At 34.5% G+C, this 26,544-nt stretch overlaps 1 protein-coding gene across 1 annotated transcript; it reads left to right on the top strand.

The window, feature by feature from the left end:
* The first annotated feature begins 16,108 nt into the window (after positions 1-16,108).
* Positions 16,109-23,406, top strand: LOC126769608 (odorant receptor 4-like). Its single transcript, XM_050488478.1, has 9 exons — positions 16,109-16,367; positions 16,658-16,810; positions 17,699-17,887; positions 18,282-18,486; positions 19,205-19,301; positions 20,154-20,258; positions 20,968-21,056; positions 22,700-22,766; positions 23,347-23,406. The coding sequence occupies exons 1-9, from the start codon at positions 16,109-16,111 to the stop codon at positions 23,404-23,406; spliced, it is 1,224 nt and encodes a 407-aa protein (XP_050344435.1).
* Positions 23,407-26,544: the final 3,138 nt, after the last annotated feature.

Consider the following 26,544-nt stretch of genomic DNA (forward strand, 5'->3'; position numbering starts at 1 on the left):
CGTTTTTATCCCAAGGTTTGTCCCAAGGTCGGTGTCGCATTGCTGATGTAAGCGATGGTTAACATTTCTTACAATACCATTGTCTATGGGCGTTGGTAGCATACCATCAGGTGGCCCATATGCTACCTTCCTATTCTATGAAAAAAGACAACATAATAAAAAAAAAATAATACTACACACACATAATAAACAAACACTGTTTAAAAAAGGAACTTTTTATTAAAAACAAACATTGCTAGTAGTCAAGTGATGCATTTACAAATATCACGGCTGAACAGGTTCGTGATAAATTGAGTTTGCAAAACTGTTTGTGTGATCAACAAAATGAGGTTTATGCCTCTGAAAGAATTGAAAGGGAATATGAAGTGGATAATTTATTGCGATATTGTCATTGATCTCTTTAGCGGCTTTTTTCGATAAGCCGAAAATTTATGAGCCTTTTTACGGTTGCGCTTGTGTGTACCGTATTTTTGTTGAATTATTGAACAACCTAGATTAGTTATTAGAATTGTGGAGTGATATTATAAGTAAAAAGTTTTTATATTACACGGACGAATTTGGTATTCAATATTTAAAAAAAATGAGTTTGGAATATCACCAGATAGAATTAGTGTATATATACATCTTTATATTTTTATATTATTGTATCTAATATATTTTAATTGATCGCTTTGCATATTGATTTATGCCATTTTTTAGTGTTTCATTAATATATATTGATAATTTCCAAACAAGACTAGCCAACTGGGCAGGAGTAAATAATTGTAGTGCACTTGTGTGTGCACAAACAAAAGTGCATATCTATTTCCTTACTCTCATAATCCGATGGGATTACTTGTAACCCGGGTCACGGAATTATAAGCGCATGCAATTTCTAGATTTCTGGCTTTTATTGAAAATTTCTCGACGGAAAAGCTAATACTTATTTATTGACCCGACGATACACATTGACGCTTGCAACTAGAAATTCGGGATCTGCAGCCTTATATTAGGAAAATTGGTATTCACTGTATATTTACGCAAATATTCTATACTTATCTATTCTATAATTATTCTATATTAATCAATATACAAAAAAGTGACATAGATCAATTCAATATGAGAAACAAAATAAAATAATCATTTCAAGCTTCCGTCTTAATAAAGTTATTAAATCGGTTTTAGGGTACACACATTTTCAAAAAAATCCGCGGTCTTTACTTGAGTTGCCACTAAGCAAGCTTAGATTATAAATTCGTTTTAAAAAATAATCTTATTAGTAAAGCCTATTTACTCTATTTCTGTATATATATCTGAAAAAAAAACATCACATAAAATCAAATTAACTATTAAATTTATAAGCACAAATTAAGCACCTGTAAACTCATTATCATGTAATCTGTAGAAAAAATCTGTACATTGGACGATCTCGTCTCAGCATAAATAATATTTTGAAACCAAGTAAACAAAATGTAGAGAGAGTTGTAAAAATTAAAAGCAAACTTATCGAACATACATATTCAATATCACATCGATCGTCCAATCAGTTACCCATTTCATGCTTCAAAACTTTTCTATAACGTACGTTGAAAGAGTAAATTTATAACGGCTTCGGCCGACACAATATCCACATATGTATGAATCAAATATGTATGTTATGGAATTTTTAACCGTTTTCGAATAACATTCTGTATACGACGAAACTTTATGCATAGATAATTTAAATATTCAGATAGAATAAGGCTCGGTATGAAGCATGATGTAAATGTCCCACTGTTGGGAAAAACGTGTACGGACCATTGACGGTCGAGATAATATTTTTGCGAAATTCACCATCAAGCCAAAGATTTTTTTTTTAATTTTATTGTTCCCAAACATATTTACACATTTAACAAATACAATTTCAAAAGATATTAGATCTTAACCACTTTGAAAGTCAGTCAGTCTTTGAAAGTCAGTCAAAATCAGTCAGCCTCAATAAGCTGTCAGTCAGAATCAATAAGCTAATAAAAAAAGTTATATGAATATACTCGACGAGTTATATAGATATATATTAAGAGAATACTAACAAAGATAATATAGCTTTGATAACACACAGTCATAATATTCTTAACCGATATAATATTAGAAACTTATATCTCATGAGGGTTCGTCAGATATTCAACCGAGATGTAATCTAAGTTACGTTCTGACTTCTAGAGAACATGCAAATTGCTGTTATAAGACAAATTGAACCAAACTCTAAGATTGACGGTCAAATTATTCACAGATTTTCTACTATTCATTTTATTCTAGTATTATTGTTAATAATAATAAAAATTTCCAATTAAGTTCTGGCGCTGGATCAATGGCTTTACGTGCTTTCCGAAACACGGGAGTGTAAACATTTCCAACTTCCAGACTCCGGGCTACTATCGAGATTCTTCGACAGAAAAACCCAATAACTCTTTATTGGCTCGACCTAAGATTTGAACCCAGGACTTCAAGGTCTGCGGCCTTATATCTATTCACTAGACCGACGAAGCAATCATATATTTAATTAGATTAAAAATACTTAAATTAGTATATTACATATTTATATATTTCCTTTTATTATTTGAATTTTAATAAAAAAAAGTATTGATATAAATAAATCCAAAACGGCCTCGTTTTCAGGATTCATTGTGTAATCCGAAAGTTAAATAAAACGTTTTAATTATGTTAAAAGTAAAATACACAAGCAGTAGTAAAATACCGTTTGAAATTTTCGCTCCTATACAGAGTGCTTAAAAGGCTGGTAATAAAATAAAGAGAAATACGGTTTGAAAACAGGCATCCATCACCGAGATCTTTTCTTATTTACAGCGCGTTTGAATTCTAACAAGTATTAATAAACAGTGCTTGCTTAAATATTTTTCCAAAAGGCGAAAATTAATATTTACATAACATGTTTCAAGAAGTTAAATAACAATCTTGTTAAGATGATGCTGCGATTTATCGAATGTTTGATATGATTCGGTTAAGCTTACCTGGTGGTAGGGCAGTTTGTGCAGTCCCGTCTGAGTGGGTACCACCCACTCATTAGATATTCTGCCGCTAAGTATCAATATTTAGTATTGTTTGAAGGGTGAGTGAGCCAGTCTAACTACAGGCACAAGGAACATAACATATCAGTTCCCAACGTTTGTGGCGCATTGGCGATGTAATAAATGATTATTTATTACCTCGTGAACAAACAATGTCTATGGGCGATATTGAACACTAACCATCAGGTGTCCGATTTGCTCATCTGCCTACCTATAACATAATAAAAAAAGTAGAAGTATCCTCAGGGAGCAGAATGTTCATATTTTGAAAACCTATTTTTCTCCCTTTTACTTTTTATATAGCTAAGTAGACTCACAGACTGGGTCACCTGATGGTAAGTGGTCATCACCGCTCCTAGACATTGGTACTTTAAGAGATATTAACCTTACATAGTCAATGCGCTTCCAACACAGGAACTAAGATGGTATGTCCCTTGTGCTTGCAGTTACTGGATTTTAATTAACTTCACATAATTAAATGCTAACAAGCATGTGTGGGTCAAACCTCACGCCGATCAAGTTGCAATAATGCACAAAGTGTTGTTGTAGGCAACAATACATACCAATACAGATTTATATACCCGGTTTATCTATTTAACGAATCAACAATCTCAAATCAACGACAATTATACCATCGAATAATTTTTTGAATAAAATAACCGGACGAATTTCAATTAAATATATTACCTATCTAAATATATTTTATTATAAAACATTTGTAACATAGATATAGAAGAGATTATGAAATTTTATAATACCACATAGCAGAGGTAGTACAACAATTATATAATAATAATGTCCTCCAGACCGATTTCAGCCATGGCGGCCAATCTCAAGAGAGATTAGCTAACTACGCAGGAGATATTATAGTGCACGAGTATGTGCGCAAACACAAGTGCACTCTCTATTCCCTAACTCTCATAATTCGATGGGACGGCAATCCGACACGACCGGAAAGAGTTCAGGCGCAGGACCAACGGCTATACGTGCTTTCCGAAGCACGGGAGAGAACACACTTCCAACTTCTAGACTCCGCGCTGTTACTGAGAAATTTCTGACAGAAAAACCCAATAACTTTTTATTGGCCCGACCTGGGAATTGAACCCAGGACCTCCGGGTCTGCGGCCTTACATCAAGCCACTAGACCAACGAGGCAGTCAACCATTATATAATGTACACATACAATTGACGGGCCGGTTGGTGTAGTTGGTAGATACTTGCCTTTCACGCTGAAGGTTATGAGTTCGATTCCCACCCAGGACAGACATTTGTGTGCATGAACATATCTGTTTGTCCTGAGTCTGGGTTTAATTATCTATATAAGTAGGTATTTACAAAAGAAAAGTAGTATAGTAGGTTTCCATTGTATAAGCTCTGCTTAGTTTGGGATCTGATGGCCGTGTGTGAATAATGTCCCAGGATATATTATATTAATTTTTATAATAGTCCTCACTTTAGGGCTCCGATATAACAACATAAATTCCTTTAAACAATTAACTTAACGACCAACGTTGGAATGTTGGCATTGGCTACTAGCCACTAACCATTGTCCGCGTAAAATTTAAAACATATATTAGTGCCTTTTTAGCACGACGCATTCGTCTTGGTTTGGCGTAGTCATGAGTTCACTAGATGCTAAAATACTGTAATGATATAAACTCTCAAAATTTTCGAACAAATATTCGTCTCTTATTTCAAATAATATCTTGTTTTACACTTAGTCCATTGAGTGACACTGCAAACATTTTTGTAGGATATTTTGGGCCTCTTGACAGGTTTACTCTCAATGTCCTCCGGGTCCTCTGGTCTGTAAGCCTCGTCGTGTGACGTGCCAATTTCCATTTGCGTCTTTGACGTCGTAATAAATCCATCAATACTATATATTTGTTTATTATCAAAATAAATTTGGGTTATATTCTTAAACAAAAAATGAAAATAAACGCTAACAGGTAATACACTACGGTGATTTATTGCGTTATGTATTTACATATTATACAGTTTCCAACACATAAACGCGACAAGGAAATTATCTTAATATAAATTTCCAGAGCACGAGATGAATTATAAACATAAGCCCTTGAAATATTTTGGAACTTTCTCGAAGACTTGGTCGTCTTTGCTCACTATATATATAGGCAATAATCCTTTTAACAAAAACCCTATATGTTTGCACCGTACTTTAAAAGTATTATAATGCAAAATGCAAAATATTCTTCCAACACGATTATAAGTTCAAAAGTCAAATATATAAAAATGTCAAATAGTTTTATTCGACGCCATTTCGAATAGTCGAAGTTGGATGGATAGAAGTTTCAAAATCAATAGAGAGTTCGAGAACGTAAGCAAGGCTGAAGAGTACTTGAAACTGGCCCATTTTATCATTCTAACTCTAAACTTGATGGAAGGGTTTTGTGCGAGCCCATTTGTTTCGATACCATCTACTGATCAAATTCAAATGCTGTATTTAAAGCCAGAAGTGTAAGAAGTGCATTACATTTATTTATTGATCGTTAAAAGTCACCAATATCCAAAACATATATAAAAATATTGTTTGCTTTTTTCAAATATACGAGTGCTATAACTGTAAACAATACAAAGATATTATTTGAAATAGCAGCCACATATTTTGGCCACTCTCTGGCTTCGACATTTTCGCAGTTTTCGATAGCACTCAATTATAAGCCGCAAACAACTCGATCAACGTCACGCGTAGTACGACTATGTACTCCACACATATGAATATTATCTGCAAAAAGAGAAAGAGATAGCACACTTAATAGAATACGAGTTCATTAGCAGAAGACTGCAAATTTGGCACGCATAACTGGATTTTTCATTTAATTAATTTGTGTTCATAATTCAACGAAATATCATGAAGAATCTGCACGTGTCAGAAACAGTATCGTCGCATGACGTCGAACCATCAAGTCCCGTAGAAGTTTGGAGGAAACAGTTCCAATTCTTTATATAGATAATTATATATCCACAGGTTTTTCTGTCTGAGACATTTTACTAGGTCTTCTCGTGCTATTTCTCTCCGTTAATTGCAAATTGAATTCCTAAACAGCACTAACATCTATATATTGAATTCCATTTAATATTATTCTTATTCTTTCATACTATTATTATTCTTTTTTCTAATCATTTTCTATCTATGAATTAACAGCTACATATTTGATATTTTACAATATGAAAATGAAGTCGAAGCTATTCAAATTATTACAATCAAATGATAAGGAACTCAAGATGTTTCCACATGAACAGAACTTACTCGCACAACTCAATGAAGTTCGCTTCTAGAATAATGAATGAACAGAGAAATATATAAACAAGATTTGCATAAAACATGAATAAATGTATAAATTAAAATATTTACAATGCACAATTTAAAAAAGAAAGTCGTAAATTTATTACTCTGTTTCTTGAATTAAGAAAAACTCTTATACAACAAATTAAGAAGTTCCTTGACCGAATTTATGCCGTGCCGTGGAGTACCGGCTTAGAATAGTACTCCCCCAATCTCATCCCGTGGGTGTCGTAAGAGGCGACTGAGGGACGGGGAAAAGGGGGGATGGGCAGCAGCGTCCCCCCTCCCATAAACATCTTACCCCCTACTGCGCTCGCCAACACGCCTGCCCAGCGCGGCGAGTATGGGCAAACCACCTCCCTAAATGGCAGATGCGCCCAAAAAAAGGCCCCCAGTTACCGGCAAGCCCGCTAGGCCCGACCAAGGTAGCGGTCGCGGTATCGGCAGGGCAGGGGGTGCTAAGAATCACCGGTTCACGGCAGGCTACCGTATAAAACGACTGAAAATGGCAACGTATAATGGACGCTCGATGAGGCTGGACCATCACCTCGCCGAATTAGAAGTAGAGTTAAGTCATATAAACTGGCATATACTGGGGTTATCTGAAGTCCGAAGACAGGGGGAGGACACGATAACTCTAGAGTCCGGTAACTTACTCTACTTCCGCGAAGGTGATAACCTCTCCCAGGGTGGTGTCGGTTTTCTAGTCAAAAAGGATCTCATTAGCAGCATTGTGGAAATCAGTAGTGTGTCGAACCGGGTAGCGTACCTTGTCCTAAAACTTTCCGACAGGTACTCCCTGAAGGTTGTACAGGTATATGCGCCAACTTCGACATACTCTGATGATGTGGTCGAAGCGATGTACGAGGACATCGCAAAGGCCCTCAACGACACCTCGAGGGCCCACTACAATGTTGTTATGGGAGACTTTAATGCTAAAGTGGGAGTACAAGATAGCGGTGAATCGAAAGTCGGACCTTACGGCTTGGGCTGCAGAAATCACAGGGGGCAAATGCTGGTAAACTTTCTCGAAGCGCAGGGGCTTTTTTTGATGAATTCTTTCTTTCAAAAGAAGCCTCAGAGGAGGTGGACCTGGCGAAGCCCCGATAACGTGACAAGGAACGAGATAGACTTTATCATCTCGAATAAAAGGCACATATTTAGAGATGTTTCAGTGATCAACAGGTTTAATACCGGAAGTGATCACCGCTTGGTTCGAGGCACTCTATATAATATCAACTTAAAAGCCGAAAGATCGAGAATGATGAGGTCTACTCTCCGACCTACCATGCTCCAAGCTGCTCAAGGCTCCGAAAAGTTCCAAATGGAACTTCAAAATCAATTCACCGCGTTGGAAACCATAAGCAGCATTGATGAGAGAACCGACACGCTGGTCAAAATACTGCAAAACACATCCCGCAAGTGTTTTCCGCCACAGAGAAGAGACAACGCACCAAAACTCTCTGCTGAGACACTCGAGCTCATGAGAAAACGACGAGAACTACCATCGTTTTTGTCAGATAAGGCCTTAAACCGAACAATAAAAACGCTGACGCGACGCGATCTCCGACGCTCCAATACCCGTGCCATCAAGGCTGCGATTGAGCAAAATCGGGGATCGAAAGTGTTCGCTCGCAAGTTTGGGAGGCCGCGTCTGACAAAACTTAAAACTGAAAATGGTGGGGTCGTTACCTCTAGGCCTGAGATTATCGGAGAAGTAGAGAGGTTTTATGGGCAGTTGTTCTCTTCAAGATCGGATAAACCCGTGGGAATCAGTATTGATGACCAGCGCGCCAGTCTTATGCGCCATTACTCCGAGGAGCTCCCGGTCGTTGACCAAGGAGAGATTAGGGCGGCTCTAGAACAGCTTAAAAACAACAAAGCTCCGGGAGATGACGGAATCACAACAGAGTTGCTTAAGGCAGGCGGGACTCCGGTCCTGAAAGAGCTAGCAAGCCTCTTTAATTCCGTCATCCAACATGGCAAGACCCCGGAAACGTGGAGCGGGAGTGAGGTGGTACTGTTTTTCAAGAAAGGTGATAAAACCCTCTTGAAAAACTACAGACCAATCTCCCTCCTGAGTCACGTGTATAAGCTGTTCTCAAGAGTCGTCACGAACCGTCTCGCCAGACGACTTGACGAGTTCCAGCCCCCAGAGCAAGCCGGCTTTCGATCAGGCTACAGCACCGTGGACCACATCCATACTGTTCGGCAGATTGTGCAGAAGACCGAAGAGTACAATCAGCCGCTGTGTATGGCATTTGTGGACTACGAGAAAGCCTTCGACTCCATCGAAACCTGGGCAGTGCTCGACTCATTGCAGAGATGTCATATCGATTGGAGATATATCGAGGTACTGAGATGTCTGTACAACGCCGCTACAATGACTGTCCACATCCAGGACTGTAAGACGAAGGCGATCCAACTGCGCAGAGGGGTGAGACAGGGGGATGTAATATCCCCGAAACTGTTCACCAACGCGTCGGAAGACGTTTTCAAAACGCTGGATTGGACTAGGTATGGAGTCAATGTAAACGGCGAGTACATCTCACACCTTCGATTTGCCGACGATATCGTCATCATAGCAGAGTCGCTGGAACAACTCACCGAAATGCTGCGTAGCCTAGGCGAGTCTTCCCGGTGTGTCGGTCTCGGTATGAACTTGGACAAGACCAAGGTCATGTTCAATAGGCATGTCGTGCCGGGACCGATATACGTCGAGGGGAAACCTCTCGAAGTTGTTAGTGAATATACCTACCTAGGACAGATAATACAAGTCGGTAGGAACAACTTCGAGAAGGAAGCCGATCGTAGAATTCGCTTGGGATGGGCAGCATTTGGCAACCTTCGTCAAGTCCTCAAGTCGTCTATACCGCAATGTTTGAAGACGAAAGTCTTCAACCAATGCGTCTTACCTGCCATGACATACGGTGCCGAAACGTGGACACTAACTGCGGGACTAGTCCACAAATTCAAAGTCGCTCAGCGTGCTACGGAGCGAGCTATGCTCGGAGTATCTTTGAAGGATAAGATCAGAAATGAGATTATCCGGAAAAGAACCGGAGTCACCGACATAGCTTGCAAAATTAGCAGGCTGAAGTGGCAGTGGGCTGGTCACGTATGTCGTAGGACCGATGGCCGTTGGAGCAGACGAGTCCTAGAGTGGAGACCGCGAATCGGCAAGCGCAGCGTAGGGCGCCCTCCAGCCAGGTGGACCGACGACCTTAAGAAGGTGGCGGGCACCAACTGGATGCGGAAGGCGGAGGACAGGGAGCTTTGGCGCACCTTGGGAGAGGCCTATGTTCAGCAGTGGACAACGATTGGCTGTTGATTGATTTGACCGAATTTTGCCAATTAGTCTGTCACATCTTAATTTTACCTTTTAGGTTGACATTGAATTACAACTATAATATTATAATCATTTTATATTTACGAATATATCTTGGTGTGGTACATGTATATAAACGAATATATTATCCCCGCGACGATATTTTTACCATTTTGTAACTTGAATTGAAGACGCTTCCGTGACTTGAAATCAAGCAAAAGTTATATTCACGTTGCTTCAGTTAAGAAATAATACACAGACCGCAGTAAACATGTTTGGAGCAAATTTGCGTGATAATATGCTAAATCAGTATATTTGAGATAAAATCGAGTGATTTTACAATATTAGTAGAAAGTTTATCGTTACGACGTTTTCGCGATCATACTCGTATTATGTTCACAAAAATAATTGCAGGTTTAAAATGTTAAAATTTCTACAACACAAATGTCTATGTAGATATTTATCTTCAGGTAGCCCATTTTACCGTCTTCCTGTTATGAATAAAACAAAATAACGGTCATTCGTTGTTTTGATAAAAAAATTATCATTTCGATCCCAAAAAAACCTCTTTGTCCTAACAAACGAGAAAAATTGTTATTTGTTTTGATAAAGTTGAAGGCATGTAAGGAAAGGCTTAACGTATAAACAAAATGGGTAAACGCTGAACGAGTTCAAGGCGTTAAAGGGTAAAGAAAAAATACCTCCGCAGGACCTTCGTGTCACAATTTTTTGCGAATGTTATATAAAAACAAAAGCGAAACTTATTATTACCGGGTCATGTAACTTAAGTTTTTCAACGCCTCGAACAATTTTCTTATAAGGTTTACAAAACAAAACATTGTCTCTTTGTTTATTTTTAGTATTAGAAATATCTTGTGATTAAATGTCAACGCTTGTAGGTAAAATTTAAACGTTTTATTTTATTTTCGGTTTAAGTGCTAATGTGAATGCAGATGTACTGGTGGTAGAGCTTTGTGCAAGTTCGTCTGGGTAGGTACCACCCACTCATAAGATATTTTACCGCAATCGTACTTGGTATTGTTTTGTGCCAGTTGGAAGGGTAAGTAGGCCCGTGTAATTACAGGCGCATTGGATATATAAGCGATGGTTAACATTTCTTACAATGCCATTTTCTATGGTGACCACTTACCATCAGGTGGCCCATATGCTCGTCCGCCTACCTATTCTATAAAAAAGAACCATATATAGTACACTATCAGCCTGTGAATGTCCCACTGTTGCGTCCTCTCCTTGAGGAGAAGTTATGGAGCTTATTCCACCACGCTGCTCCAATGCGGGTTGTTGGAATGATACATATTAATTAAATAATAAGACATATTGACTATATAACAATTAAAAACAATTTTTTTTAAGAAAAAAATGAAACGAACGAATATCAAACTTTAAATACAAACCAATTTGTATATATTATTTCTAAAAATGTTAAAATACTTTGTAAAATTACAGGGAATCTTATTTATATTGTATAATTTATATTATATATATATATGACATGTATTAGGTTAAATACAAAAGTAATGAAAACACGTAATTATAAAATTTATATAAAAAATATTTTATCTATGATATCAATAATCTGTGCCATCAAGAAAGTCGTCGGAGTGTGCAAATGTATTTAATACACGGCTTGCATATGCTATGGAAGACGTACGGAGGGTGTATTTGATATACGGGCGGACTTCTACTGATTGGGTCCCGTATAAATGAATACACTTACGTTTATCATACGGCTTAGTAATATATGAATATTTTTCTGTCCTACATATACATATTTACTGCACATTGTCATAACTAAAGATAATAATGTTATTGATAGTAAAGCCGCATTGAGACAATTTAAATATAAGATAAAAAGACCTATAAAATAAAGTTATTAGATCTTTCACATAATACATCTGTGAATTTAACTTAATGTTCAACGGTTGAAATTTAAATCAATACAATATGATCACAAATACCTCTATAAGATCAAAATGTTATCCTTTTTTTATGAATTATATAAATATTATAGATAGATAGATTATGTTATGAATGCCTTAGCTTTCTACCACAAATCTTTTAATTTAATTTCATTTACAATTGGCGAAAATATCGAATACAAAACGAGTGACAACTTAACAAGTTTGGTGAAATTAAAAAAAAAACATTTTTGAAGGTAGTCATCCCGTCAAATAAAAAAAACAATAATCAAAATTGGTACAATAGGCGATGATATCAAGTAGTAGGTATACAGGGAAAAAGCAAAAATTTCACAACTATCACTTATTCAAGTCAAAGGGTTTTTTTTTCAAATAAAAATTAGACATTCTTGATGTTTATACTATTGAAAAAAAACAATCGCTTAAAAACTCAACAGCCAGCGAAACGATCGAGAAATACACGCGCAAAAAAATAAGACCGAATTCAAAACCGGCTAAAGATAATAATAGAAGTTACTTGTCTATTTTTCTTTAACAATCGCCAGGGGAAACAAAATAGGTTTGTAAAAAGACGACTGCAGTATATAGTACTCGTAGATAAATTTCAAACGTTGAATAAAATATTTTTGAAATACGAATTTATATTTATAACGTGCTTTTGGTAAAAAAAATAGCGATTTTTTTTTTATAGAATAGAAAGGCGGACGAGCATATGGGCCACCTGATGGTAAGTGGTCACTAACGCTCATAGACATTATAATATAATAATAATAAGTTTATTTATTCTCTCCCACAGACAATAATGCTTACATTTTTTTCTAATATATATAAAGTGGGTGGTACCTACCCAGACGAGCTTGCACAAAGCTCTACCACTAGTTCATATGTATATATAATATATGTATATATGCCCGCATTTATGAACACTTTGAAATACATTCTGGAATTGGGGCATTTTTCCACGAGTAGGACATTAACTTTACATTATTGGTGGTAGGGCCTTGTACAAGCTCATCTGGGTAGGTACCACCCACTCATCAGATATTCTACTACAAAATAGCAGTACTTGGTATTGTTATTTTTCGGTTTAAAGGGTAAGCGCGCCAGTGTATTTACAGGCACAAGGGACATAACGTCTTAGCTTCCAAGGTTGGTGGGACATTGGCGTTGTAAGCGATGATTAACATTTCTTACAATACTAATGTCTATGGGCGTTGGTAACCACTTACCATCAGGTGGACCATGCGCTCGTCAGCCTACCTATTGTATAAAAAATATATATATTTCTTACAGTGCCAATTTCTACGGCAGTGGTCAACCCTCCATCGGGTGCCCCATTTGCCAATCTGCCTATCTTTTATATAACATTTTAAAAAATCATCTTAGAATAATAAGTTTATTTAAATAATAAGATTATATTTGAAGAAAAGCAAAAAATATTTTCGACGGTCCTTTTAGCAATCTTTGTTGAAACATCACGTTCTCTAGAACGTAGAATGTCGTATCCTATCACAAGTGGAATGTAAAGTATGTCGTAAAACCAAGTTTACACTCATTCCTCGTTTACTAAGTGACACAAAAAAATGCTGAACCAAGAAAATATTCACATTCTGTATATAGCTTTATTTATATTGAGAGTATTATGACGTCGAAATAAGAAGATAATATAGAAACGACAGCTCGTCTTTAACGTTAAAATTCTTGTATATTGTATTGGTATATAATATATGTAGATATATATATATATAATTCTTCATATAATAGCTACCCTAACTGGCTTCGCACTGGTTAAACAAGGTTCTATATAAACGTTTATATCGCAGTATCACTAAAGAGTGATGGTACCTAAAGAGGTACCACCCACTCATCAGATATTCTACCGCAAAACAGCAGTACTTGGTATTGTTGTGTTCCGGTTTGAAGCCAGTAAAATTACAGGCACAAGGGACATAACATCTTAGTTCCCAAGGTTGTTGGCGCATTGGTGATGTAAGCGATGATTAACATTTCTTACAATGCCAATGTCTATTGGCGTTGGTGACCACTTACCATCAGGTGGCTCATATGCTCCACGGCTTTAACTACCTTGTATTTTTATTACATTTGGCAGATAAATTGCGTTTTGACTCTGGTAAAAATTCTTTAGAAACTTACATAGTGTTACACTTCGATTTCAGTTAATTATAATTACATAAGAGCGCAGGTATTACACTTTACGATTCGAAAATACTTGTAAAAGTCAATTTCAGTGAAGATAGTTTGATTTAATTTGACATTATAAACAAGTATTCCATAAAAATCAAAATGTAACAAAATATAACAGCAATAAAGCGAAATAGGATAGTTTCATAAAAAAACATAAAATCACAGGTATCATGTACTATCATACACTATATATGTGGTTAGCAATGTAGCGACAGGAACAAAGAACATAAGGGACGTTATATCTTAGTTCCCGAGGTTGGTGGTACATTAAATATGTAGAGGTAAATTTTCTTACACTGTCAATATCTACGGTCTGCGTCAATTGACCAGTCCGCCTACCTATTGAATAATCTAAATAATCAAAAATACGATTGTAGTTTTTACTTTGTCTATCATAATTCATTAAATAATTAATTGAATTTAAATATAAAATGTCTTAAAATCATAAAATTGTCGAATATTAATTACGAATGCCTAAAATCAGTAACTGCCAGAGCGGTCTAAGCCTGCTCGAATCCACGAATATCGAGATTAAATTTCTGAACATTTTGTATTCATGTAATCATGACGTCATGGAGTCAGTATTATCTGAGCTTTACGCTGAATACTAATACTGCCTCATTCATCATTTCATCTTTAAAAATCCCCAAAAATAGTACAATTATATTTACACGGCTTTATTATTACAAATTATTAAAAAACACTTTAAATAGCTAGAATAATTAATTTATATCGGCGTCGTCTATATCTGAATTTTTTTGTTATATTATATTTTAAAAGATTCAAGGAAGGAAGGCAAGGAAAACCCAAAGTGTGGAAGTCGTGTTCACTTCTTTACTTCGAAAAGCACGTGAAGTCGCGTCTCGCACCCGATCATTTTCCGGTCGTGTCGGTTTTCGGTTCCGTCGGACTCAACGGAACCATAGAATGTACTATTTTTCCGGATATGGACTTTCTTCTATGTATTTAATTTTTTTTATTGGGATTAGCCGCCATGTTTAAAAATAAGTATGACGAATCATTAAACAGCCTTTACTAATAATGGTAATTGTTCAGCATATAAGAGTATGATAATCCATAAAATGTTCCATTGCTAGTAAAAGGCCGCCTCTGTTGCTATTAAAAAAATCATATATGTAAAAAGCAAACAATTTTTTGTGTTCACTATTCCTCCATAAATTCGGACACAGACATTAATTATGGCCGCCAACTGTGAGGTCTAAAATGTTGGCTCTTGAGCCAGTAATAACACTAACTCAGAAAATGGAAGACTAAAATTATTGTTGTTTATTAATAGAATAAATGATACGTGGTGCTATCCAGACGGACATATAAATAATTTTATAAAGAGTCTTTAATACTTATGTGAAAGTCATACAACGCCCAAAATTATAGTTTTGACATAATAAATATTCAACAAAAAATCCTCAAGTTTTTATAAAAGAAAATTCGAATAGAATAAAATAACGAACCACAATCAACGTAACAGCTTATAGTTTGATTAATACTTCGATATATTTTACATTCGCAATTTTTTCACAATACATTTTATTATAGTATACCTCTCGTTAATCTCTTCATTCGTTATTCACAAAGACTCCATCGGTTTGTAATTTAGCGCAAAGGTAAAAAATATTGAATGAAAATACACCCACAAAATTCTAGTAACAAACAGATTTATGTAAATTACCTCGTATTATTTTTAAGTAAACGTGAATTGCTTGTTTGTTATGGTTCTGCCTATAATCCCATATTATATAATCATTATTTCTACATGGAGTAACTTACCTACAGGTCATAAAGATAATACTTGTTTAGCACTATCTTGTTGAAAATTTGTTACTACGAGATAGTTATTTCATTGCTAGCATCACGATTCCTTTCAAGACTAATGAATAACGTAGCTCTCTTTTATATTTATTTAGGTGAAAATTCATTTACGTCACTTTTCGACCAAATCTTTTAATTTCTAGTGCTCCAAAGATTTTCATCAAGTCAGAACTACGATTCAAAGACAGATTCTGTCATTTTTCTCGCCACAATTACAAGCGGCGCTCCATTAATGATATTTAATTTTGATCTTTATAAGCTCTTATTCAATTATTTTAGTATAATTGATTTTATAAGGTTAAAATATAAACTATATATACAGGATATGAATGCATTCAAGTGTTATAGTTACGGATCTCTGAATCGTATTATGTAAAACGTGAAATCCCAAATAAAAGAAAGCATTGTTTCCTCGACGTATTATTCTATATACAAACGGAGACTGCGTCCTAAAATGGGTGAAATGGAAGATTTTCCGTATGAATTCACAAAACCTCTACTCCTATGTTTCAATTTACTAAAGAGATGCAATATCGGATTTTTCGATGACAACGTTCCATTTTTACAAAAGTATTGGCGTTCCTTCTTTATAGTTCCATGCGTTATAATACATTATATTTCTACATCAATTTATGTTAGCCGTGTGTTTACAAGTCAGATCAAAATATCGGAGCTGGCTTTCATGGTTCCTGTTTTCTTGATTTTAACTCAAGGTATGCTCTTTGCAGTGGCATTTTGCCAAGGAATTTATCCCGGCCATTACATCTAATGACTTAACAAGGCTTACGCCGTGCCTCTCATGCAAATATCATTTTTTATTTGAATGTCCCTTTCAAATAAAAGATTATGTTCGTTTCTTTTTATGAAAACTATAATAGCTACTTGCACTTTATATTCTCGTAATATATTCATGGGCGAAACTAAAACTTCCAATTTTGAAACTATATTTTATACTTCTTTAAATAAGAGTTCGACAATAATTTCATCACTACATATTTTATAGGATTTTTAAAAGCAGCTGTTATTATACCAAAAAGGTCTGAAATTGCTACTTTGATAAGACATCTTGGAATGATGTGGAAGACTGACAATCTAAGTGATATCCAACTAAAGAAGAAAAACCAACAGCTAAGGAGACTGAACTTTGGTCATGCAGGTACTGAGAATCGACTGGCTTGCTACATATATATAGACTAGTAATTAAGCAAAACAAATAAATTAAAATAAGGTTTACATGCATAGTTAATAACAACTTCGTAATAAAGTTACAAAGACAAAAGAAAAATTTTAGAAAATTAAGTACAACAACGACATTTTATGCTTGAAATGTTAATAATGATAATGCTTTGAAATGACTGAACGAATGATGATGAAAAATATGCACGATGCTTTTTTTTTAAATCATAAATGTATACATTTTTTACATCCCACAATATGTGGGGTTGCTTGTAAATTCAATCTTAACTATCTAAATTTAATCTAATATATGTGTATATATTGAAGAACTTTAAAACATCAAGAAATTAATCTACAGATAAATGTTGTTCGTATAACTTATTATTATTTTAACTGCCTCGTGGCTAGATATAAGGCCGCAGATCCCCACGTGTAGGTTTAAACCCAGGTCCCACCACCCAGTAACAGCCCGGAGTCGGGATGATAGAACTCCTATGTACCTCGGAATGCATGTAAAGGTCATTGGTCGTGCCCCTGATTTTTTTCTAGTCAAGCCGAATTAGCCGTCCCATCGGATTAGACTGCAGTCTGCAGTAGGGTCATATCATAGAAGAGAAGAAGAGAGAATGATAGTCAGCAGACTATATACATCATTCTCTATAAATGCTATTATGGCTGGCATTTACATTTCACTTGCCATATAAAAGACGCGATTCGCGTCCGCATTATGATCCAAAAACAATGGACACGCTTAGGAAGCACCCTATACTTACTATATCGAAAGTTTTGTTTTCTTATTAATTTCTAAATATAGAACTAGTTTTCTAATTATCGTTTTTATAGAACTTATCATAAATTTTCTTTTTAGTATTCTATTGGGGAAGCATAATTGCAACATGGCAGAATTTGTTGACACCGTTCCTATTGACGCTGTTTAGAAAATTTGTCCTTAAACAAGACACGGAATTTTTATTGCCCTTCGAATATGCATATCCCTTCGATCCTTTGAAAAATTGGATTCGATATATTGTTGTGTATGTTTTTCAAATATTGACAAGTTAGTATGAATCTATATTAAGCTTACTGATAACTTTTTATAAAAAGCTTTATATATTTCAAAATCTTGGTAATGAATACAGTTGTAATCGATTCCTAAAGCTACTGGAATTGCAATAGAATTAACAAAGAATAGCAAAAAGCTTTACAATCTACTAAAGATTTTCTTTTTGTTTTTCGGATCCTTCCGTTTGACACACTGGTTGACTCATAGGATTTTCAGAAATTAGAGAATCGGGCTGCAGCGAGCTATAACACCAAAAATAAAAATAAATATGAATCTTTCACAACCGATGGAAAATACTGGAACAAAAACGAAAGTTTAAATAGAAATATTAGTTACATACACATATTTTCATGATTGTCTCATATAATATACTGTTTTTTTTTTCAAGTGCTCTCGATCGTTTATCACTATATAGGCACAGAATTTGTAATCATAACAATCTGTGCTCATCTTAGTACGGAATTTGCTCTTCTTCGAGAAGATCTTAAGGAAATCATACCTCGAAAAAACGAAGACCATGTTGTTACTTTAATAATTAACAATGATGATAATGCAATCAGAAACTTTATACAGAATCACCAAAAATTGATCGAGTAAGTGCATTTTAACTATATAATCAAAAAAAAAAATTAGTTTGATAGATGATATTATTGGATGTATTTTATGGATATTACAGATATAACAAAGTAGGAAAGTAAACTTTACTTGGTGGTAGCGCTATGTGCAAGCCCGTCTGAGTAGCTACCACCAACTCAACAGATATTCTATCAAGGGACACAGCATCTTAGTTCCCAAGGTTTTGGTGATGTAAGAAATGGTTAATATTTCTTAAATCACGTATCACCATGGGCGTTGGTGCCCACTTACAATCAGGCCCATCTATGCATAAAAAATAGGTAAAAAAATTGCTTAATGTAAACGGGTTTATTTTATTTTTTGATAAGGATTAATTCTATCTTATGTTTTCTAGGTATTTGGAATACCGCTTGATCTTTCACGTAACACACTCATAATGTTCATACTTATGTAGGTAATAGGTATTCGTAACTATTTTCGGTGGTAAAGGTAAAAAGCTACATGTATCAAAGGAAAATTGTCCACGTGTGTATTTACCAACCCGCATAGGTTAAGCGTGGAACAAGCTCCACCTGCCCTTCAAAGGAGAGGAGGACTTAGCCCAGCAGAGACAAGCTGTTTACTTTTACTTCTATTCAATAGCCGGGCTATTGTCTAGTGGCAATATACTTACAATATAATACTTGAAGAAAGTTCACTTCTACTCAATGAGATGAGTTTGATTTTCTTTTTCAGATTAACGCGTTCATTAAATAACATATTCAGTCCAATGGTTTTCATAGATATGTTCTTTGTCACAGTGATTATGTGCTTCTTCGGCTTGGGCGTCACGGTAAGTAAAAAAATACCTTTTTACCACATTAAGATATAAGGGCCTCCAGACCCATTTCGGCCACGCCAGCCAATCTCAAAAGAAATTAGACAACTGCGCAGGAGATATTATAGTGCATAAGTTAGTGCACAAACACAGGTGTACTCTCTATTCATTAGCTCTAATAATCCGATGGGACGGCAATCCGACACGACCGTTGGTTCTGCACCGGAAAGAGTTCAGGCACCACGGCTTTACGTGCTTTTCGAGGCACGGGAGTGGACACACTTCCAACTTTCAGACCCCGGGCTGCTACTGAGAATTTTCTGACAGAATAACCCAATAACTTTTTACTGGCCCGACCTGGGAATTGAACTCAGGACCTCCGGGTCAGCGGCCTTATATCCAGCCACTAGACCTACGAGGCAGCTACACTTTGACAACATCATTGATATACCAACGTCTTACTGTATACACATCTTAATATTAAAAAATGTAAGCTTGGGTGTTTATTACTTAATCGGGCTCGAAACGCAAAACGGATTCGAAAAAAATTATGCCTCAGCAATACGATTATAGCATGGAATAGAACTCGAGTTTTTTTATTATTCTTATTAAAAGCGGCAGGCAACTAACAGCGAGAATGTCTCATATTATATCAATTTTAATAAAATTTATTATTAATCAATTAAAATCTTTCAATGAATAATTTTCTAAAATCTTTCATTTCTGTAAGTAAATACTTACATAGTTAATAATATATATTGTAATTGAAAACGAATGAAGAGAAACGATGAAACCATTTTTAAATAAAAACAAGCTATTTTAAATGTTAAAATAATATAGTTTAATTTGAAATATATGTAATTGAAGGTAGCATATGGCGCAGTGGACATCGCCAATAATTTTATAGCCGTATTGGCTCTATTGCTGCCAATTTACATACTTTGTTACAACGCGGAATTACTGAAAGTTGAGGTGAGTATAATACAGGCTTTTTAATAACGATGAATTCGAAATTCGTTTAATAATAATTTCGTATTTATTTAAATGATAGTAAGTTTTATATACCTTTGAGGGATTAAAGAACACTAATTACGTGCATAAATATTAAAAACATATAAAGCTATTTATGTACTTACATAAAAATATTGTCTATTTTATGTAAGGATGTTAAGTAGTATCACAGAAGCACGCTAATTCGATCGGGCTACTTCGTAATATGAAGGACCGCAGGAAAAAAGGATTTTTGAAGAAAAGCATGTTACTTAATAGCACGTTCGCCTATTTTTTCCGGTAACTACAAGATGTGATTTAAAGGTTAAGGGGGTGTATGCAAGCCTAGCTACTAACTGCTCGGTAGCATAAAAGCGTATTATTAAATATAATACGTTTATATATATTATATTTAATAGCGTTTGTATTTTATTAATTAGATCGTAAAATATTTGATTTGGTTTTTCAAAATTGCGTAAAATTAGTTGTATGTATATATTTATTATTAGTATTTTAATAGACAGAGCTCCTGCATTGACTTAGTCCATTGTAAGTCATTTTGTCATTCTTTGAAAATATGAAACAATTTCTTCAAGTTATTACATCGGCTGGATAGTTTATTTTTGTATTATTATATATGATAGCGTTTATAAGCAAAAATATACATTACACAATTAGCTTTTTTATACAGAGTACAGGAATAGCGGATTCAGCATATGAAAATTTATGGTATAATGGCGGTGCACATTATCAGAAGATTATTCAATTTATTATGGCAAGGTAAGAAATATAAATTATCTATCAATTATGAATAAAAAAGATATTCATTTCTAAAATAGAAAATATTTTATTAAAAACGAAATTTTAGCCATGTGTATTTTTGGTGGAGAAAATAACGTCACTTGAAACTCCTAAAGAAACGTTTGTTCGGCGCATTCGTTAATATTAAAAGTAATTCATACTAACTGCTCAGTAGTAGTCAATCAGTTTCTCCGTAGAAACCAATTAAACTATTTTAAATTATATTTTTAAATTATTCTATCCACAAACATCAAAACTTTGAGTAATTTTTAATGTACCAGTTTAAAAAGTAAGAGACAGTGTAAAAACAATTATTTAAAATTATAGTTCCCAAAGACAGTACGATGATGATATAAAGAATAGTTCTTTGTACTTAATACTACTGTCACCAATAATAAAAATTGTCTATTTGTATTATTATATTACAGAGAACTTAAATAAATAATACAGTAAAGCATCTCTTAAGGCGTTCTGTCCCGTATAGGATTTATCTAAATCCCATTTTTCATTCCCATTCGGCTTAAAATGTTTTTTTTTAACTTCTGTACGTCAAGTATTAAGCTCAATTTACTGTATTTAATCCCTCTGTAAACGACGATAGAATACGGCTTGGAGACATTTCACTGTGTACAGATCAAAATTATAAATAATTACTGGACAATTCATGCCCGTATAGAATGGTGAAAAGAATGCTCGCAGTATCTTTCTGTTGAATTGTTATTTCGATTTTCTAGTAGAGAAATGAACCATCCTTTTTCAAAAGGCAATAAAATGAGGTGTTAGACCTGTTGAAATGTCTGGTACTATTATAATACTAGTACTCTAAGGTTTCTTACGGCATAAGTATTGACGTATAATTTGGGTTTAGAGATGAATACTAGTAACCACTATTTTATTACATGATGAAAAAACGCATTTAAGCGTTTCCCACAAGCGAAGTGAACACTTTGCGAGTCCCATATGGGATATATGGGAACACCCACCAAAAACTCAACGATACCCACTCCGTCTCTTCGGGGGGCGCCACGAGTTTGCTTGCGCATTCTACCGTGGAGCGAAGCGTGACGGTTGGATGGGCTAATACCTATGGGGGCTACCTTGGGGTAAAGAGATTCCCTCTAGCCCGTCAATGCTAACATGCACATTGAGCTGATGAAAAGGGCTCCGTTCCGCTGCCTCCTCGTGCGACAAAATATTTTTAACAGAAGGAGACTATATCCTTCGACCACCTCTCGTTACCATGGCGTTTACATTGAATATATATTTAACGTAAGGCGCAATTGCACCTAAGCCGACGACCCGCCGACCTATGTCGACAACTTTTTGTCGGTGAGCTAGTTGGTAGCTTCACTCATTGCATCTCGCTTTGTCGGCGGCATTGATTATTTTCATGTAGATCGCCGAGTTGTGTGTATTTGTAAAAAATTAACATACCAAAATAATTAATAGAAACATCATAAATTTCCATTTAATTGATTTAAATTCACCTTTTACTGATAAATAAAAGTTTAAATCTAAAAAACTAGTTCGATGAAATAATTCGAATAAAATATTTTTAATTCTATTGCAACCACAATGAAAGATACGTATATAAACTGTTTAAACAAGTATTTCTCTCACAGGTCTCAACGGCCTTGCTGCCTGACTTCTTTGAATTACGTTCCGATAACTCTGAATACATTCACTAAGGTAAAGTGTATTTAAGATACATTTCACGTTGAATGTACGAGATTTACTTGACAAGAATACCTGGAATATAAAGATGTGTGGTCTGATCATTGAACTGTATAAAGCTCGTTCAGCTTTTACTTGGAAAAGTTAAAATGTTCAGAAATATTTTTCGTTAACTTAGTTAACGTAGTAACTTCTATACATGAAAAATGAATTTACCTTGCTTAACTCGAATGATTTCGAACAAAAGCAAAACAGCTAAATATGTATATTCCTTAGTTTATAATAATAATAATATCCTGGGACATTATTCACACACGGCCATCTGATCCCAAACTAAGCAGAGCTTGTAATAGTACACATATACTACTTTTCTTTTGTGAATACAAATTTATATAGATAAATAAATCCAGACTCAGAACAAACAGACATGTTCATGCACACAAATGCCTGTCCTGGGTATCGAACCCACAACCTTCGGCGTGAAAGCAAGTATCTACCAACCACGCCAACCGGCCCGTCAACCCGAAGCCCGAGCTATGCATCTCGGATCAATTATTAACAGATACATACTTCTATAACATAAATATGTTTTCAGGTTGTTAGTACAACTTGGTCCTACTTCTCCTTAGCAAGAAGTTTGTATTCCAATAGTTAATTAAAGAAGTTTCATATTAAATATGATCATAGCTTAGACTTAGCACAAATAACCGTAGAATATGTGACAGAGTAGACAATATGTTTATCAATATATATATATCTGCATTTATTATGGTTATATAAGGAAAAATATAACTGGGATACTCAAGAAAAGTTTAACAGCGAAATTGATAATTAATGATATTTTATATAATTAAACAAAAACAACAGTAGAGTTTCGATTATAGAAAAAGATATTTTTCTTTTTATCATACTAATGTATATCAACGAATATATAGTATAAGCGCCACATACAAGGGAGTAAAAAGCGATAATGAAAAGGACGTAAGAAGCGTCGTGTCATTTGCCGTCGCAATTCTTCCAAACGCGGCAATAGATCACACCAAAAGCAAAATTAGCAGTGGAATATTATCGGATATACAAGAATTAACTTCAGTTGATATAATTTTAATAATCATAATTGAACGAGAATAGAGCAAAAGAGAGAGAAAGCAATATTTTATTTATTTATTTATACTTAATTGCAAAACATGTAAAAAACGGATAACACCGGAGTAACAAAAAATATTGATCACTCGAGATTCTGCATAACTTTATGTTTTAATATATTATTAAAAGCAACTTCAATAAAGTCTGTAGTCATGCAAAATGATTTTACTTGTAATATAATTATTTCCCTTTTACCTTATCATGTACTCTAGCAATTATACTGATCAATTAAAAAGGCTTTTACAAACTTCAACACAAATATAAACATTTATAATGACGACATTTAAAAAATATAATTATACAAATCAAAAATCAAAAAAAAAATATTACTTATAAAAACTTTAGAAGCAGTTCAATAATAGGATTAAATTCATTTTAAATCAACCACCACTACCGGTTCAGAATCTCTATTCTACCGAGAAGAATTGACTAGAAATTAAAAGAAATAGTTAATCTTTTTAATTAATCACATACATATAATAATCACATTATATTATAATGATAACGATGATGTCAAATTCCAAACTCGAAAGCTTTTATATTTTACATAATCTTGTGCATATTTTTTTTGACATCAGCATTGGAAATGTTAATGTTAATTATATATAACATCTCTGACAGTTGGCAACGCCTGATTGATTTATATTTCTCTGCGGAAAATAAGGCATCTTAGTACCGAGTTTATTTCCTAGAATAAAACAACATTTAACTTTTACGTCTTCGTGCATACCCTGCGTGTGTACTCACTTCAACACAAATATAAACATTTATAATGACGACATTTAAAATGAATAAAACAAATTAAAAGAAATAGTTAATCTTTTTAATTAATCACATACATGTAATAATCACATTACATTATAATGATAACGATGATGTCAAATTCCAAACTCGAAAGCTTTTATATTTAACATAATCTTGTGCATATTTTTTTTGACATCAGCATTGGAAATGTTAATGTTAATTATATATAACATCTCTGACAGTTGGCAACGCCTTATTGATTTATATTTCTCTGCGGAAAATAAGGCATCTTAGTACCGAGTTTATTTCCTAGAATAAAACAACATTTAACTTTTACGGCTTCGTGCATACCCTGCGTGTGTACTCACAAATCAAATATTCTACTTCCGAACAACAACGATTTGTATTTGTGTTTCGGTGTGAAAGGTAATAACTAAGAAAGGACATGACATCTCAGTCGGCATGGTTTAGAATTAAAACTTTGCACGGCCATTGATGGACTGGACGGTATACTTCGTTCTTCTCGCTAAAACCTTAACCCGTTCGCCTCAAATTATGATTTATATTTATATTTCTTTGATTCAAAATAGCTTGTAACAACCTACTAGAATCAAATATATTTTTGATTTTGATTCTTATGCCGATTAATTTTATTTCATTAATACAAAAAATAAATCATCAATGAAAGTAGACTAAAAAAATTTAAACACAGACCATCCTCCGTCAGTACAGATCCATGCAAACATTAGTTAAAGTGTGAATTATATGTTTAAAAAGGTATATTTTATATCAATTATTGTTTCTTCGACTTACGTACAACTAGATCTAAATTCTCATTTCTAAAGTCACGTGTCCGATTCTTGTACAAGTAAATATTTGATCGCTTACAAAATGTTTGTCCTGTGTTCATAACCCGTCACTCAACAGTTCGACACAGAGATTCCTAAAAGCGGTCTAGTAAACAATGTTTGCTGTACCCTCTGTCCGTACGATTGTACATCACGTTGATATAAATTTATTATTTGAAAATTTTATGTCGACGGACTGATATCAAAGTTACATAAGGGCTTAGCAAATATTTGTTTCGATGTTTATTTAACTTTCAATATTAATAAATATTTTATACCTAAATATTAATGTCTGTAGCATTTAGTTTATTCAATTTGCTTTATATGATACAGAGCTACAAATAAAAAAAAGGTAAAATTCTGTTTTTTTTTTTTAAATATAATAAAGTTACAGCCTGTGAATGTCCCACTGCTGGGCTAAAGGTCTCCTCTCCCTTTTTTTGAGGAGAAGGTTTGGAGCTTATACCACCACGCTGCTCCAGTGCGGGTTGGTGGAATACACATGTGGCAGAATTTAAGTGAAATTAGACACATGCAGGTTTCCTCACGATGTTTTCCTTCACCGTAAAGCACGAGATGAATTATAATCACAAATTAAGCACATGAAAATTCAATGGTGCTTGCCCGGTTTGAACCCACGATCGTGGGTTAAGATTCACGCGTTCTTTCCGCTGGGCCATCTCAGCTTTTTTTTAGTTTGACAAGTGTGGATGTGACAGAATAACTTATGACACATGCAGGTCTCCTCACGACATTTTCCTTCGCAGAAAGGCATGAGATGCATTATAAAAAAATGTTTGCATGAAAACTCAGTGGTGCTTACCCAGGTTTGAACCTATAATCTACCTTAGCTTCACGTATTCTTCTATATCTCCTTATATCTGGTCTCGTCTATATCTCCTTATAACTTTATATGAAATTGACATAATATTAATATAGATATTCATATAGATATAAAACCATTTAAATTTACATTCAAGTAATAGATCAGCAAAATGGAATTTTACTCAAAAGATTTGCTTTTTAAAAGAATACATATTTTATAAATCCAGACA

The sequence above is a fragment of the Nymphalis io genome, chromosome 7 (genome assembly GCF_905147045.1).
Source record: "Nymphalis io chromosome 7, ilAglIoxx1.1, whole genome shotgun sequence".
Classification (NCBI taxonomy): domain Eukaryota; kingdom Metazoa; phylum Arthropoda; class Insecta; order Lepidoptera; family Nymphalidae; genus Nymphalis; species Nymphalis io.

Coding starts and splice junctions, on each gene's coding strand:
- LOC126769608 (XM_050488478.1), top strand. CDS start 16,109: ATGGGTGAAATGGAAGATTTTCCGTATGAATTCACAAAACCTCTACTC. Junction 17,888..18,281: donor TGTTTTTCAAATATTGACAA/GTTAGTATGAAT, acceptor TTTTTTTTCAAG/TGCTCTCGATCGTTTATCAC. Junction 22,767..23,346: donor CTCTGAATACATTCACTAAG/GTAAAGTGTATT, acceptor ATATGTTTTCAG/GTTGTTAGTACAACTTGGTC.